The sequence below is a fragment of the Sinocyclocheilus anshuiensis genome, unplaced genomic scaffold (genome assembly GCF_001515605.1).
Source record: "Sinocyclocheilus anshuiensis isolate Anshui unplaced genomic scaffold, SAMN03320099.WGS_v1.1 scaffold2737, whole genome shotgun sequence".
In the NCBI taxonomy this organism is placed as follows: Eukaryota; Metazoa; Chordata; class Actinopteri; order Cypriniformes; family Cyprinidae; genus Sinocyclocheilus; species Sinocyclocheilus anshuiensis.
Window position 1 is genome coordinate 67,925 of NW_015551029.1, and position 17,938 is coordinate 85,862.

General features: G+C 34.7%; 2 protein-coding genes, 1 long non-coding RNA gene and 1 pseudogene across 3 annotated transcripts in view; 2 read left to right on the forward strand and 2 right to left on the reverse strand.

The window, feature by feature from the left end:
- The window catches only part of shroom2b (shroom family member 2b), a 36,414-nt gene extending 35,054 nt beyond the window's left edge, over positions 1 to 1,360 (reverse strand). Inside the window, exon 1 of the mRNA XM_016450618.1 lies at positions 1,153 to 1,360. Within this exon, the coding sequence (XP_016306104.1) occupies positions 1,153 to 1,320 (168 nt within the window). The 5' untranslated portion in view covers positions 1,321 to 1,360. The remainder of the gene's footprint in view (positions 1 to 1,152) is intronic.
- A 2,811-nt stretch (positions 1,361 to 4,171) lies between these two features.
- LOC107661165 (uncharacterized) lies at positions 4,172 to 8,230 on the forward strand. Its single transcript, XM_016450631.1, has 6 exons — positions 4,172 to 4,203; positions 4,377 to 4,703; positions 5,250 to 5,495; positions 6,777 to 6,867; positions 7,854 to 7,908; positions 7,990 to 8,230. Exons 2-6 carry the CDS (start codon positions 4,538 to 4,540, stop codon positions 8,203 to 8,205), a joined length of 774 nt encoding a protein of 257 aa, XP_016306117.1. The 5' UTR covers positions 4,172 to 4,203; positions 4,377 to 4,537; the 3' UTR covers positions 8,206 to 8,230.
- A 1,599-nt stretch (positions 8,231 to 9,829) lies between these two features.
- The window catches only part of LOC107661154 (uncharacterized), a 16,415-nt gene continuing 8,306 nt past the window's right edge, over positions 9,830 to 17,938 (reverse strand). The window contains exons 2-3 of the long non-coding RNA XR_001631082.1: positions 15,923 to 15,931; positions 9,830 to 9,840 (exon numbers count right to left, since the gene is read on the reverse strand). This is a non-coding gene — a long non-coding RNA (uncharacterized LOC107661154). The remainder of the gene's footprint in view (positions 9,841 to 15,922; positions 15,932 to 17,938) is intronic.
- Positions 11,691 to 17,938, forward strand: part of LOC107661153 (guanine nucleotide-binding protein subunit beta-4-like) — a 12,614-nt pseudogene continuing 6,366 nt past the window's right edge.

The following is a 17,938-nucleotide window of genomic DNA, read 5'->3' on the forward strand; positions in this document are numbered from 1 at the left end:
GCCCACCCCCCCTCCCCATTGGATGTTATATGGCGTGAGGACACGCCTTCCGGAGGGGGGCGTTATGTCAGACTCTGTTCCATGTTTTGTGTGTGTCCTGCTCCCCATGTGCCTTCCCATGCCCTTATTTGGTTAGTTTCCTGTTCCTCCCCTGATTAGTGTTTCATTGCTCCCAGGTGTGTCTCGTCATCCCCTCCTCCTGTGTGTATAAATAGTGTTCCCAGTCCTAAGTTCTCTGTCCGCTGTTAAACGTCTTCCTGAGTTCGTCTCCCTTGGTTCCTGAAAATAAAGTCTTGATAAAGTATTCTCCAGCGTCTCCTCGTTCCTCGTGTGTGTGCATCGTGACAGCATTATTAATATTAAATATATTTTCATTTTATACTACTGCACAGTGAAATTACAGTATTTACAAAAAATGCAGTATTTAATAAAACTTCTGTTTTACATTTTATTTATATTGTATTTGAGAAGCCCCAAACTAAAAGTGCTTCAATACAGAGGGTTTTCAAACTGGAGAAAAATGTAAAGAAAAACCGGGGGGATGAAATGAAACGAATGAAGATTAAAATAAAACAATTATTAAAAAGTGTTCAAATAAAAACTAATAATAATAAAGACTAAAATAAATAAGATATTTTTTAAATTATAAATGTATTTACAATAATTTTTTAGAATTATATTTAAATAAATAATACACATTATTTTACAATAAACAGATTGCCTCAAATAAATCACAAAAATATAATAAAATAAATAGATTAATTAATAAAACATTTAGAAATATGAAAAATATTACATAACAAAAACTACACGAGTAAACAATAAAATAAATTAACATAAATATATACAAAATGAATTTAATTATTTTTAATTAATTAAAAGAGTACAGTACTATACTGAGTAGGGGAAAAAAATAATGTAACCACTACATAGTTATATATAAGATCTAAATATTTTCCAAATAATATTTTACACTTACAGTGTTCATTTTTCACAGTATTAACTGGGTTTTTATACATGGAAATATACAGCTTCCTTTTAAATGTCAGGATGGGGGTCTGATCATATTTGGGGACCTTTGACGTCTAAACTCTTGAAACATAAAACAAGGAAGGAATATGATCAGTGTTTGTGTGCTGAATGAATGAATACCTTGGTGATGAGCAGCGGCTCGTGATGCTCCAGTCCTCCTCTGAGAGTGAAGCCCCACGGAGAGCCTCCGGTGAGACACAGCTCCACAGACCCCACAGACCCCACACCTGCATCACCTACAAGCTCTCCTGATACTACTGCACCACCCACTCTGCTCACAGTCTCCATCACACACACTCTCTCTCATTCTGTGTCATCTCGGTCTTCAAACACGTTCCCAGCGAGAACAGAAACGACAGAAATGGAGAGAGCTATGACTCCACCGGCGTGTTTCAGTCTTTCTGAGCTTCAGCAAACTCCATTGAGATCAGAAGAGCAGCGCCACCTGCTGGCCGCTTCATTATCACGTCCCTTATTGTGTTTTTTAATTCTTGAAATAGATGTAGGAAATAAATTCAGGGAATAATATCAGAATAAATACACATACCTGTATATAAAGTTGAAAATGTATATAAAATATTTTACATTTATTGAATACCGACCAAACAAACAAACAAATTAATGAATGAATCAATCAATAAATTCAGGAAATAATGTCAGAATAAAAACAAGCAAAGTTGCAAATTCATATAAAAGATTTAAGAATTATTGTATGTATTTAGTTTATTTGTCCAAACATGCAACAATAAGTAAATGAATTAATTAATTCATTCATTCATTCATTCATTAAGGAAATAATATCAGAATAAATACACACAGAAAATTGGAAATTCATATAAATTATTTTAAATTTATTGAATATGTTTTATTTATTTATTTATTTGACAAACAAATTAACGAATAAATTAATTCATAATTATAAATCTATATTATAAATGATTACATAATTAAATAAATAATTAAATTATGTTAGAAATTTAGGAAATAATGTCAGAATAAAAACACATAAGGTTGCAAATTCATATAAAACATTTATAATTTATCGAATATATTTAATTTATTTAATTACATGAAATATGAAAAATAAAAACAATATTGCATGTTGGAGGAGACATAAAAACAATTAAATGTTTTTAATTTAATAACTAAAATGAAAGTGAAGTAACTTTTCTTGTAATGAAAAACAATCAGTATCTTGTTCTATAAATCTGTTTCGTTCTAGCGGATAACAAATTTAACAAACAAACAAGCAATAAATAAATAATATATTTTTGTCTCTAATGTGAACTTTTGCGAGACAGTCACAATTCTCTTCTGGTCCAGCAGAGGTCAGAGTGAGATTAAAATGTTCTCCGTGAAATTCTTCTTTTTTTTTTTGCTGTGATTTTTCATCTTTCTGTGACTTGAAGTCTGCATAATAAGTGTGAGGCTAAAACTGTGAGATCCGCTTTGTGTTCAGGGATTCTGGGCTGTTTTATAGGGTGATATCAGGTAAAATGGGCCAATTAAGGTCTGAGTGTCTTATTTCTTTAAAAGTTAACAGCCAATGACTGCAAAGAATTTCAAATTGTGGCCATAACAGTACTTGATATTTAGCAAAGGATTTTATTGGTCTGAGGTTGCTAAGGGGGAGGGGCAATGCCTCGTTTTGAGACCAGGCCAGAAAAAAAGCAAGCTGAGTGGCCTGACATATCCAATCTTACTTAATAATAAGGTTGATAAATCAATAAAAAACAACTGCACATTTAGAAATAATGATTCATAACCTATGTCTTGATGGCCTCTGTGAGATAAAATGCCGATTTTGCTAAATAATACAGATTTTTATATAAAAAAAGCATTTTTAGTCGGCCCAATTTACCTGAATGTGTTAAGATAAAATGAGCCGTTAATTTCAGTTAAAATGGGCCACCTTCTGAATTGAGTTTAAGCAGAAATGTTGGTGGTTTCTCTTATTAAAAATTATTTATATTATTAATATATTGTATTATTGAATTTGTGACATACCTTTTTCACATTTTACCTTCTAAATGTGTTTGTATGTGATGTGTGTTTATGTGTGCTGGACTATGTTTGCGTGTGTTATGTGTGTTAAAGAGAATGGCATTTTTGATGATGACGGCTTTATCTGTCAAGACTGTTTTTTAAAAACCTTCAGATCGCGCGCACACACTCACTCACTCACTCACTCACACACACACACACACACACACACACACACACACACACACACTTTTATGAAATGTATGTTTTATTGATGAAATTGATTGAAAGGTTTGAGTGTCTTACCTCTTCTGTTCGAAATTATTTACAGTCATTGGCTGTTAACTTTTAAACTGTTGCCATAACACTACTTGTTATTGTTATTGTTACATTTTTTAATTAAATTTGTTTTATTGATTAAATTAATTGAAATTGATGTTCTAATGTAATTTAATAGCAATGTTACACTGTTACATTATAAAATTAAATATAATTAAATGTGTTTTATCAGAAATGTCTCTATTTCACATTGCAGTTTGACTGGCCCATTTTTGCTGATCAGCCGGCCCATTTTACCTGAACACTGCTATATCAAAAAATGTGGGGCAGCTAATGTTTCAAAACCTGTAGGGCCTGAACAATTATATTTTATTACATCAATTCAAAACCTATACTGACATAAAAGTACAGTAAACACATGACTTACAGAACATAACACAGCGCACAAATCGAGACGGAACAGGAGATTGTGACAGATCGAGCGTGCTATAAATAAAGTCATTCTTAGGAACTAATTTAAGTTCCTAAGAATGAGGAAATTATTTCATAAAACGGTTTAAAAGAATTGAATCAAACTGCATATTTTCTGGTGTCACAAATTTTAAATTAGACTATGAGTGCTTAATGTAACATTTATCTTGTGTGTAGCGTTTGTCATTAAATGTTTATGTGCATGAGCATTTTTATTTGAATTGCTTTAATTTGTAGAATAGAGAAATACGTCACAGCTTGTTCCTCATTTTGGGTGTCTTCCTGCATTATTTATAATCGTTCTGCTTTTAGACGTTTTTGTATTGAATCTTCAGTCTTCGTAAGGAGACTTTATTCAAATCGAACATTTATTAATTCATAACTCTGCCATGAATCTCACATTTTCACTCACGGTGTTATTTCTGCTGTATCTGAAAGGTAGGACTCATTCATTCAATCATTTGTTAGTCTTTATTGTGTTCTTTGTAACACCTCCAGTGCTACAAAACTACTTTGACTAAGCACTACATGTAATTTCATTTCAATTAATTTTCTTTAGGTAAATTGTAAATGTTCCCCTTTTTTGACACATTTTCTGATTTGTGTTTCAGGTTTATTTGGTCAGACCGACGCTGTGATTTTTCGCTCTGGATCAGTTTGTGCTCCTGCAGGATCAACTGTGGCTCTGGGGTCCAATTGTTTATATCCTGGATGGATATTTCAGTCATGGAAACACAGAATAAATAATACTGAAACTCTAGCAGATCCCAGCATGGACTCCCGATACAGATCTATAAAAGAGTTTCACAGGTGTTACCTACTAATTCATGGACTAAAAGAGACAGACGCTGGCACATATTACATGAGCTTCATTTACAGAGAAGGAGACATCATCTTTACCTCGAATAGTCGATCAGAATTCACTGTACATGTCACAGGTAAATATTACTCTACCCCGATTCATTTTCTCTTGGTATGAATCTTCCATTTCCATTCTAGAGAGAGAGAAATCTGATATATGTGACCCTGTGCCACAAAACCAGTCATAAGGGTCAATTTGTCGAAATTGAGATTAATGCATCATCTGGAAGCTGAATAAATCATCTTTCCATTGATGTATGCTTTGTTAGGATAGGACAATATTTGGCTGAGATACAACTATTTGAAAATCTGGAATCTGAGGATGCAAAAAAATCTAAATATTGAGAAAATCATCTTTAAAGCTGTTCAAATGAAGTTCTTGGCAATGCATATTACTAATCAAAAATTAAGGTTTGATATATTTACGGTAGGAAATTTACCAAATATCTTCATGGAACATGATCTTTACTTAATATCCTAATGATTTTTGGCATAAAAGAAAAATGGATCATTTTGACCCATACACTGTATTATTGGCTATTGCTACAAATATCCCTGTGCTACTTAAGACTGCTTGTGTGCTCCAGGGTCACATATAGAGACAGATGTGTGTGTTGTATTAGATCTTCAGGTGTCTGTGGACTCTGATCGTGTGACTGAAGGTCAGAACGTCACACTCACCTGTAAGACCAGCTGTCCTCCAAAACAAACCTTTATCTGGTTCAAGAACGGGCTTCGTTTGGATCTCTATAATTCCGGTGATCAGCTGCATGTTTCTGCGGTGAGCCGTGAGGATTCAGGCCGATACTCGTGTGCACTGGAACGCTTTGAAACGTTCCCGTCGGCCGAGACGCTCCTCGATGTCACCTGTGAGTAAAACATGAGAAAAACGCTTGATCTATGTGTCATTGTGCATCCTACCGATAGCACGCGTACATCACGGAGATGTCTATCCAACATCTGCATTTAAATCTGCAATATGTATTTTTTTAGTGTTTACTCATCTGCAATACATCTGTCAGATGTCAAATAGACGTTTATTAGATGTCTTTAAGATGTTTGTGATTTAGAATGCATGTAAAACTAACATCTTAAAGACGTCTGTCAGATGTTTGTACACAGCAGATGCTTTCCAGATCAAGTGATCTTTAACAGATCTGATATGATGAGTAATATTAGCATTTAAACCCTGTAAAGCCTGACATTTGAAGGAATAGTTGAACATAATTTAATTAAAAAAATTAAAAACCTAAGAATGAGGAAATTATTTCATAAAACGGTTTAAAAGAATTGAATCAAACTGCATATTTTCTGGTGTCACACATTTTAAATCATGAGTGCTTAATGTAACATTTATCTTGTGTGTAGTGTTTGTCATTAAATGTTTATGTGCATGAGCATTTTTATTAGAATTGCTTTAATTTGTAGAATAGAGAAATACGTCACAGCTTGTTCCTCATTTTGGGTGTCTTCCTGCATTATTTATAATCGTTCTGCTTTTAGACGTTTTTGTATTGAATCTTCAGTCTTCGTAAGGAGACTTTATTTAAAGCAAGCATTTATTAATTCATAATTCTTCAGATCAAGTGATATTCAACAGACATATTGCAGACGTATGTGTGCTATCTGTTTCTGCCACTGAATAAAAAATAAAACAAGGTAATTACAACTTATCTCACAATTGTGACTTTATTTCTCACAATTGCAAGTTTAAATCACACAATTATAAAATACTATTTTCTTACAATTGCTAATTTATGTCACGCAATTCTGATTTATAACTCAAAATTGCGAGTTTATTGCTTAGAATTGTGTTCATATCTCACAATTCAGACTTTTTTCATCCTCAGAATTATGAGATAAACTTGCAATTTTGAGTTATAAAGTCTAATTCTGAGGGGAAAAATACTATTTTCTTCAATTGCGAATTTGAATCACGCAATTCTGTTTTAACACAAAATTGCGATTTTTTTTTTGCCCACAATTCTGACTTTTTTTTTTCACATAAAGATTTTTTTTTCTTTATAAAGTCCAATTCCGAGGGGGGAAAAGACTATTTTCTTACAATTGCTAATTTATATCACGCAATTCTGATTTTATAACTCACAATTGCGAATTTATATTAATATTTATATTTTTTATGTCTCCAGATGTGGCGTATGAGAGCGCTGGAATCATAATATTGTCGTCGCTCCTGATTCCTGTCGTTCTACTGCTGGTTTGTGCTGCTCTGTGGATGATGTGAGTTTGTGATCTAGTTCTTCTTTACATCTCTTCGTGTTCATCTCAACTGCAGTCACGTTTACCGCTGTTTGCGATTTTTCGCGGTCATATGAGTCCACGCGATTGGCAATTTTTCGTATTGGGTTCAGTTTGTCACAAAAAATTAACAACGTTGACCAACAGAAAAATGTTTGACTTCTGTGTGAGCTGTGCTTCATGCATCCCTGCACTATTGATATAGGCCATATGGCCTTTTTGCCCGTGAAATATTGCTAATGTCTCAGGTTACTTATGTAACCATGGTTCCCTGAGTAGGGAACGAGACACTGCGTCCTCTAGGGGTCGCTATGGGGAACGCCTTGTCGTGACCCGTGTCTGAAGCATACACTGAAAAAACACCAACAACACGTTGGCCGGCGACAGCCCATGACATCATTACCGGTGCGATTATAGTATAAATAGGCGCTGGGAGAACATGTCATTCACTTCTTCGTCTGAAGCTTGAGTTCGAAGCATGGCAGGAAGCCTAGAGGACGCAGTGTCTCGTTCCCTACTCAGGGAACCATGGTTACATAAGTAACCTGAGACGTTCCCTTTCAAGGGAATTCGAACTGCGTCCTCTAGGGGTCGCTATGGGGAACGATATACCCACGCCGCCATGCTGAGGGGAGTGCGGGCCAGAACCATGGCGAGCACTAAGTACCAACTTTACCATTTTCATGGTGAGTTGACGCTTCAAACAAAACGGTCAGTGAAGATGAAGAAGAGAATGGCATGTTCTCCCTGCGCCTATTTATACTATAGTCGCACCGGTAGTGATGTCATGGGCTGTCGCCGGCCAACGTGTTGTTGGTGTTTTTTCAGTGTATGCTTCAGACACGGGTCACGACGAGGCGTTCCCCATAGCGACCCCTAGAGGACGCAGTTCGAAGTTCCCTTGAAAGGGAACGTGACCATACCTTCATAACTGCGCAGATGTCATGTTTATGTTTTCTTCTTAACAGAAGGACAAAACAACAAAACCTCAAAAGACCTGAAGTAAAAGAGCAAAGCAAACAGGTAAACCTAAACTGTTTTTAATAGACTGACGTGTAAAACCAGTTTCTTAACTTATTAACTTTTGACTTGTCTTTTCTTCAGAATGAAAATGTGTACGAAAATGAATCAATACCGCCTGTGACCTTTGACCTGGAGGAGAAAGTAAAGTCAGTTCATCAGGAGGAGGAAGTTCAGTACTCTTGTGTTCATTTCAGCAAATTTACAAACGCCCAATGTTCTGCAACTTGTGAAAAGGAAGCTGATGTCCGGTACGCTCAGATCGCAGTGCAACATCAGAACAACAGCAATAAATACTGATATGATGAGTAATATTAGCATTTAAACCCTGTAAAGCCTGACATTTGAAGTAATAGTCAGAAAAATCTTTTTTTAAATTGAACAGAATTTAGTCGAAATCTAAATCTTTTTTTTTTTGAGCAGCATATTTGATACATCAGGATTTATTACATTACATTTACACTGCTCCGGGTGTGTGTTCACGGTGTGTGTGTGTGTTCACTGCTGTGTGTGTGCACTTTGGATGGGATAAATGCAGAGCACTAATTCCAAGTATGGGTCACCATACTTGGCCACATGTCACGTCACTTACATTCAGTCATTTAGCAGATGCTTTTATCCAAAGCGACTTACAAATGACAACAATAGAAGCAATCAAAATCAATAAAAGAGCAATGATACGCAAGTGCTATAACAAGACTCAGTTAGCTTAACGCAGCACACGTAGTATATAGTGCAAATATGGAGGAACAACAGCTCCGTTTTAAGAGACTCAGACTGAGCAAAAATATTCAGTTTGGTGCATGATATTTATATGCACAAAAGTTATGAAATTCAGATGCTTGTGATGTAAATCAATGAGATCTTTATAACAGCAGAGCAGATACTGACATAAAATGATCTAAATATCTGTCTCTGTATCTCCAATAACATGTCTTAATAAGATGAGATTGAAATGCTCCAAACATATAATGCAGTGATTGAGAGCTGAAGAAATAAAGGCTCCTCAGAAGATGTGAGATGTTCTGGAGGCTTGTGAAGATCATTCCTCCGCTGAGGAACAGTGAAAGTAAAGCTTCTGGAAACAAACGCTCCTCAAAAGATCCTGAGGATCAGATTTGAGACTCTAAAACATGATTGATGGAGAATCAAGTAAAGCTGAGCTGCTTCAGTCCAGTAAGTGTTCATCTGGAAATATGACTGCATGCAGTTAAACTAAAAGAGCTTAAAAAAAACCCTCTAAACTATCAATCAGACGACAGAAGGCATGGAGTAGATTGTGTGCGACAGGTTTAACAGCAAAGGTTGATCATGTTGATTATTTAGAGACCTTGGAGACCATTGTCAGTGTTTAACTGGTTTGATTGTACTGCTTATCTTGTTTTGTGCAGCATTGGTGTCATGCATTGCTTTTTCACTCTCACATACAGTTCTCATATATATGTATTAAGTTTAACTTAAAGCTCATTTATTCTATGTTCACTATAGTTTCTCTATCAAACTGCTCAATCTATCAGTTCGTGTGAATGATGTGCATTTCTCTGGATTCCCTTCTTGCCTGACGTCAGTCGCCATTTGTGACGGTTACCACGGCAACCACTAGCCTCCCCTAGAGATATATCTAGTGATGAATTCAGTTCTGATGTTGCCTTTTGCATTTGCAGTACTGTACATACTGTACACCTGTGGCTCTTACTATGGTAAATATCTTTGCAGCATTGCTGGCCAAAAATGTATTGAATGCCTTTTTGACAAAAATATTTTTTGTACCTTTAGAATAGATATTCTCTGAAAATAAAGTATTAGCATTCATTTTTCAGGTTATTTTAACATTACTATTTTAGAAGACACATTTGGATATATGCCTGTGTTTGAGACAACAAAAGCAGGGTATGCTCTCCATATTAACACGTCTATTTATAGCCACTGCTGCATCTTTTTTTAGATCATGCAATTGATGTTCTGCTGTTTCTGGCGACCTGGTGCTCGTCCTTCACAGTCATCATGATTTTTCTAATGCATGTAGTGTTAGAAAATATTTGACAATCATATTTCCCTATAGAAATGACAGATATACAGTATGATTCTGATGTTGATAATAACAATATGAGCGCAGCTGTGACCCCATCTGGCCGAAATCCTGAAACCTTTTAAGAAGGGTAAAGCCCTGAAAGACCCCATACCATCTCTGACAGAGAACAGATCGCTTTCAACTCACTGCATCGATTCTACACCCACTGCTCACTTTCATTGATGCCATTAAGTATTAAGCATTTCCAAATGTGCAGTGCATTATCATAAATTTTGAAATTGAGTTTTTGTTTAGTGAATTAAACATAATATACAATATAATGATAATGTGTGCAGTTTTTGTGTAATGCATTTATATCGGTGCAATACGTTTGTGGTTGCATGTGCAAAAATAGTGTATATAGTACTACAGCTGCATGATTAATCGAAATAAAACCAAAGTCACGATATGGCTTAGTGCGATTATCAAAATGCAAAGACTGATTTTTATTGCGTGTTTCACAGTGAAGCGCAGCACTGTGTTCATTTATATGCTTACGGGATACCTGCGGTTTTCCATCAAAATAAAAATGTGTTGGTTTAACTCTGAAAATGAAAAAATGAAGACAGGCATAAATATTAGTATTGTAATTTTACACTTACAATTTAAAATAAAATTATTGTTATTTTTCTTAAATATTCTTTTGATTTTACAGTGAAATATTACAACAGTAATATGTATTTTGCTTAGTGCTTTAGTAATTTTTATATTTTTTATTTAATAATAATATTAATAATAATAATTTGTATTATTTTATAGCCATATTGATATAATCACAAAATTTTGTCCGAATTGTGCAGCCCTAGTCCAATAATATTTATTTTGTTTTTATTTAGTAATTCTAATATTTTTATTTAGCAGCAGTAGTAGTAGTAGTAATAATAATAATAATTATTATTATTATTATTTATAGCCATATTAATATAATCACATTTTGGCCAAATTGTGCAGCCTTAGTCCAATATTAATATTTCTTAATCTCTTTTTATTTAGTAGTAGTAATAGTAGTAGTAATAATAATAATAATATTCTATAGCTATACTGACATAATCACTCGATTTTGTCCAAATCTGGCATCCATACAAACAAGCACATCAAACCTGCATTTTTTCTTTTTTTTTTTAAATCGCATTTTTTTTCTCAGAAAAATCATAATTAGTCTTTTTTCCCCAAATCGTGCAGCCCTACTGTATATAGTACACATTATTACGATGCACACAAAATGTTGATCTGCCTGTCTATCCGTTTGTCTATCATACACAACATAGTACAATACATGCCAATAAAGTCGCAAAATAACGTCAATGATATTCGAGTTTTAAATTAGAACAACGTATGAATGTTTCCGAGCATTTAAGAGTAGGAATGTAACTTTTACTACAACAAAACAATGCAAGCTTCCTCGCGAGACGCAAACACGCAGCGGATACGTTTCCTGTTTCTCCTGCAGGCGCTTTGTTGAGGCAGCGGATGGACTGTACCATTCGTCTGTAGGGGAACCCGACCGCGCTAACAGCTGCCGTCCTGACTCTGCTCACACGAAAAACACACAATTTGCAGTTATATCGTAGTTTTATACATATATTTACTAATTTAAATCACATTTGTGCTTTTATACAGTGATTTTAGCATGTTGTAGATAAGCGGTGTTTGTCGGTTCCCCCTACGCCGCGCTTGTTGCCATGTTCCCGGTTCCCTTATGGGTGTGGTGAAGAGATTGCTGGCAAAAATTGCCTCAGTTTGCGTGAGGGGCTGCGTGGCCCTTTAAATGTGTTTAAAATTGACTTCCAATGAATTATTCTGCTTTGAAATTTATCTGTGCGCATATCAACATGCAAGGGATCTGAAAGAAGCGGATTTTGCCCAAACTAGCCTGATCAGGTGAGGGGAAAAAACAACCGTCCGCCGTGTTTCTCTTTTCTCGTCTATTTCCTGCTTGTAAACTGTGATTTACTTACACCGCTGAACTCGTTTGTACTGTTTTTGGGGGTCAGTGATGGATTGAATCTCGATTTAGTAGCTAATTAGTTCAATTATAATCGGCTAGTTATGGTTGAGAGTGAAGAGGCAACAGGAGGCCCGAGAAACACAAGAGTTCAGTTTGAATTTTAACGGTTTTTTAACATGTTAAGTGCTTCCTCGCACTAGCTAACCATCTAAATTGCTAGTTTGGTGAAGTTGTTAAATATCTAGGTGATAAATTAAAGGTAGTAGGTTTAAATCTCAGCTTGGTTGTCATATCGTGTCAATCGACACACAATCTCAAGCTACTATAGTAAACACGAACGGTTGTTTTTGAATCAAAGTCTTGCTTGGATGAATACATGTGAATGCACTCTGCAAGTAAGTGTATTTAGGAGTTATATCTTCCAGCTAAGTTGACATAATTAATTTTAAAATCGTATTTTGTGAATGACACCAATAGCTGAGATTGTTTGAGCAGAAGCTAATAGTTTTACTTTCACTTTACCTTAGTCTGTTTCGATTTAGCTAAAGTTTTTTTATTTAGAACTTGAATTATTTAGATATTTTCGGGCCTTATATGCTGTTTTGCTCTGATACAGTCTTCTGATGCAATAATCGTAAATATTGTTGGTTAACAGTGGTTAATTTTAACTTATTTTCAAGGTTAGAACGGTCTAGCATGTATTATATTTTCAGTATTTCATATTTCAGTATTTATTAGGTGATCTCATTTTTTAATATAAGTTATATATATATACACGTGTTAGATTTGATTGGCATTGTGTGTAATATCATTGAGTTCCTCTTCCCAGCAGGCAAATATTTATGTTTTCTAACTAAATAAAAGCACACAGGTTCTCATTCATGTATCTCATGTCTCTTGAAACAGCTGTTTTCTGACATCAGGTTTTCAAGAGCTGATTTTAGTGTTTTATTTGTTAATGAAAATCCATTTGAACACACTAAAATATTGATCTAATATATATATTTTAGGGAACCCCTTCAGCCTAAAATATTAATTGAAATCTTTCCTGATATTTTAAGTTAACATTACAACACATGCACATGTTAATGGTCTTCAGAGGTTGGTTAATGGTTGCGTGACATGCAAGTAAACAAATAAAATGTATAATATTTTTAGGAAGTACCGTATTGGCCCGAATATAAGACGACCCCACTTTTTCCAGATATACCTTTTGGAAAAAGGCTTTTTAAAAACCAACTTTTTAGGAAGTACCGTATTGGCCCGAATATAAGACGACCCCACTTTTTCCAGATGTACCTTTTGGAAAAAGGCTTTTTAAAAACCAAATCTTGTTTTTTCTCAGTAGAACACATTTTGTCTTTCATTATTTTCATATTGCATATTTTTCCTATTTTAATTTTTGTTTTGAAAGTATGGTAAAAACTGGTCAAATGTACCAACAATCACATTTAAAAAAATATACACTTTTTGATATACCATTAAAAAAAAAAAAAAAACAGGTAGCCCATCTGAATTAGGACATTTTGGCTATCCATCTAATAGTAGCAAACCAAAATCTTATTAAGAGTAGAAGTTAAATCTTACTGTAGTCTTCAAATCTGGGTACTGTCTTACGTTTTAAAATCACAAAGGGAGTTTGGTCCCATCAGGCTAACGTGACAGTCACGACTCATGCAGCTGTAAGGTTTTCTTTTTCTTTTGTTTTTACTCGCGATCTTTACAACACGCATTACGTTACGTATTTCATGGCTCACTCGTTTTATGCGTATTTGTCGCCAACTATTGTTGTGGGTGTATTATTGACATGTCAAAGTCTAGACCCTGAATATAAGACGACCGCGTTTTTTCAGATGTATTTCCAAGAAAAAAACATCATCTTATATTCGGGTCAATACGGTATTTTATTTTGATTGAATTAAATTTAAAATTATTTCTTTTCATTTGACATTTTTGTAATTTACTTATTAGCTTTTCAATTTCATCAGCTCACACCCTCCCCCCCAAAAAAAAAAAAAGGCCTAAAATAGAATATATTGTCACATTGATAAACTGATGCTAGACTTACATGAGTAACACTTTCAGGAAACATTTTCAATCTCTAATCACTTGTAAAATCACTCAGCATTACATAAAAGCTAAAAACCGAAACAAGAGGTGTATTGTTAAATGTTTCCCCATTGCTGAAGTTTATCATGATGGTTTTGGTATTAAAAATATGGAGGGTGTTGTTGGTCTGGTAGTGGTTGGGCGGAATAACCAATTACTTACATCATGGTATGAGTAATTTTATATCATGATAACAGTATATTTCATGATCTAGCTATTTTTATTGAAAATTCAATGGATAAAAAACATTTTTAAATATAACCATGTGGTAATGCCTATTTTTTGAAGGATCATGTGACACTGAAGACTGCAGTAATGATGCTGAAAATTCAGCTTTGCATCACCGGAATAAATTACACTTTAACATAGATTCACATAGAAAACAGCATTTGAAATTATAATAATATTTCAATTTTTACTGCACTTTTGATTAAATGAATGCAGCCTTGGTGTGCAGGAGAGACTTCTTTCAAAAACATTTAAGAAATCTTAAATGTTCTAAACTTTTGGTAGTGTCAAAAAAAACCCTGTTTACATTTTTAGTAACTTTTGAGTAAATATTCTGTAAATGAGCTAATGCACATTGAAATACTATAGAAGGTGATGCTTAACTCGCTAACTGTATCCATGGCAAGTTATTTTATTGGACATTCGATGGCGTTTCATTGGAATTTTTCCAACTTGCTGGACACAAAGTAAAAGATCATCAAAAGTTTATTGGCTTATAGTCATAGACAGCTAACTAAACTCCAGTTTAAGTTCTGTCAAATGACACCCTTAGTATGAGAGACGCTGGACTGGTAACCAAAACCATCAGTCTAGTATTTACTTCTCTAATAACCTAGTTACTGAAAACTCACAGACGCTGTTTGAGTTTGTAGTAGATCTTTTAACTATTAAAACGCATTCATGTGGAATCAAAGGTGAGCGAAACATCAGAGATGCGGACGGATGCCTGATTTGACGGAAAGGTCAGTGAACATATGGGTGGCATTTGGCAGCAGTTGGTGGTGTTTTGAAGAACCTTTGAGCTCAGAGTAATTTCCCACTGCTCTCAGATCAGTCTGTGCATGTAATTAAAGTTGCTGGAATGGATTTGGTCAAAGGAAGCTGGTCCATTTGTAATTGCATTTTAAGGGATTTCATGATTGCATGCATCACTAGTGCAATGTTTGATTGACGGGTGAGTGCATGCAATGTAGGAATGATGTCATTGTATGATGCATGATTGCAGGTCCAGCACGTTGTCGTCTCGGGTGCCGGTCAAACAGGAACAATGAGTGAGTTGGAACAGTTGCGACAGGAAGCAGAACAGCTTCGCAACCAGATCCGGGTAAGTGTTTGGACCGACATGCAACAAAAGGAAGCGTTCATATGAGAGGACATCTATGTAGACTGTACACTTCCTGTGCTGTTTATTTAGATTGGCAAGTTTTGTCTTGAATTGCATTTGTTGTTGTTGTTTTTCAGGATGCTAGAAAAGCCTGCAGTGACTCCACACTTTCGCAGGTACGAAACAAAAATCATTAACGATTGCACCGTCATGCATCACATTTGCTAAATACAATCCAATAGTCGTTTCTTACTAATTTTGAGCTGCTTATACCAAAAATAGTGACAGTTTTGCTCAAGCATGTCACACTTTTTCACTAAATTTGATGCATTTTGTTGCATTGTTTTTGACAACCATTTGTAAGGTGAAGAAGTCTTGTATTTTCACTTAATCAGGAGAAAAGCACCACAAAGACATGATTCATGTCTTCATCTGAGCCAGAATACAACTATTTGTTCAATTATCAGCCCATTTTTACTTGTATTAATGATTTTGAAGACGTTATTTTATGCATAATCCTGATTATGGCCAATGACTGAAGAAAATGCAAACTAACAGATGTTTTCTGCTACATCTGTGGAATGTGTTTCACTGCATCCAAACAGCCACAGAAAGATAACAGATTTTGTGGGGGGAAAAAAAGCTGTTCTTTGACATTAAATGGAATATTTAGACAAACTTACTTTGCAGATTGTAAGTTAAACGACTCATTTTAAATTTGTTTTATCTTGAAAACAAAACTTTTGACATTTGACTGCTTTTGTTATTTTGTGCATTAAAGCTGATCTGAAAGAGACCACTTGAAAATTCTCAGTTTCTCTGGAATTTTGATTTATAGTTAAGTGTTTATTTAAAACATATTTTTTTGTTTTATTCTGTAAACTACTGATGACATTTCTTCCCAATTTTAAATAAAAATGTGGTCATTTAGAGCTTTTTTTGCATAAAATGACAACTGGTCAAAATAACAAAAATGATGCCATGTTTTCAGACATGTTTATATTCATTTTTAGACAAAACAATACCAATGTTTTAACTTCAGAAGAGTTAAGAAATCAGTATTTGGTGAAATATAACCCTGATTCACAACAAATGAAAACATTTGATATTTTGACTAATTGATCATTCTCTGAAAAAAAAAGACAATATTTGTATTTAAAATTTGGAATTGTTATCAGATAGTATAAAACAAATATTAACATTTTACTCAAACCCATACCTAGTAAATCCAGAGAAACTGAGAATTTAAGTGGTATCTTAATATTTTACACGCACGCATATATATATTTTTTTTGTTTTGTGAAAAAAATGAAAATTTTTGATATTTTTGAACTTGAAATCATCAAATTATGTAATATTAGGCCTTTTTTGCCAATCAGAAGAATTTTTTACAGATATTATTCATAGATATCATCCAGTTCATCTACAGACCTCCTTAAAAATCTGTTTTTGTTTTCTGCCTTTTTAGTGAATTTTGAGTAAATATTCTATAAATGAGCTAAACGCACATGAAATGCTATAGAAGATGATGCTGAGCTTGCTAACTGTACTGATGGCAGCTCTACACATTGGACTAGAAGACATCTCTAATGGGAACTGATGATGTTGTGTGATCTTTAATCTCTTGCTGTTTTGGGCTCATATGGCAGATGACAGCGAGCCTGGACTCAGTGGGGCGGATACAGATGAGAACGAGACGCACGCTCCGAGGTCATCTCGCCAAAATCTACGCCATGCATTGGGGCAGTGACTCCAGGTGTGTGTTTGATTGGAGGGTCTCTAACCATCACGATTGCTTTTAGATACAAAAAACTGCTTTAAACACTCTGGGCTGGTCTCCTTTCAACTGTGTGATTAATATTTCATGAAATAACGCTTGGGACCCTGGTGTTCGTTTTCCGTGGAGCTGTAATAAGGCCTTTCCCACCATGTTGCTCAAATCCCATCTGTGTCCCATATTAATTACATTTCGTTGATTGAAAAATAGATCGGCTGCAGTGTGGATATTTATAATTTCTGTGCCTTTTTTCAGGTTACTTGTCAGTGCCTCCCAAGATGGCAAACTCATCATATGGGATGGTTATACGACCAACAAGGTAATGAGATACTAGAGCTGTGTACACTGGGGGGAAAAATTATAACATTGTTTTATTCAAATTAAAAATGTTAATTATCATCACCGACCTAAACACATTCATTTATACAGACAAAGATCATTTTCATGGGTTGAATCAGGTATAACATGCTCTGTAAGGGAATAGTTCAAATGTACTGAAAATGTGCTCCCCTCAGGCCATCCAAGATTAGGATGAGTTTGTTTCTTCATCAGATTTGGAGAAATGTATTATATCAGTGTCTCAGCAATGGATGCTCTGCAGTGAATGAGTGCCGTCAGAATGAGAGTCCAAACAGCTGATAAAAACATCACAATAATCCACAAGCAATCCACAGCACTCCAGTCCATCAGTTAGCATCTGGAGAAGACAACAGCTGAAACAAATCCATCATTAAGACATTTTTAACTAAAGTCCGAGTCCATAATCCATAATAACGCTTCCTCCAGTGAAAAAGT

Coding starts and splice junctions, on each gene's coding strand:
- LOC107661165 (XM_016450631.1), top strand. CDS start 4,538: ATGGACTCCCGATACAGATCTATAAAAGAGTTTCACAGGTGTTACCTA. Junction 4,704..5,249: donor ATTCACTGTACATGTCACAG/GTAAATATTACT, acceptor GTGTTGTATTAG/ATCTTCAGGTGTCTGTGGAC. Junction 7,909..7,989: donor TAAAAGAGCAAAGCAAACAG/GTAAACCTAAAC, acceptor TCTTTTCTTCAG/AATGAAAATGTGTACGAAAA.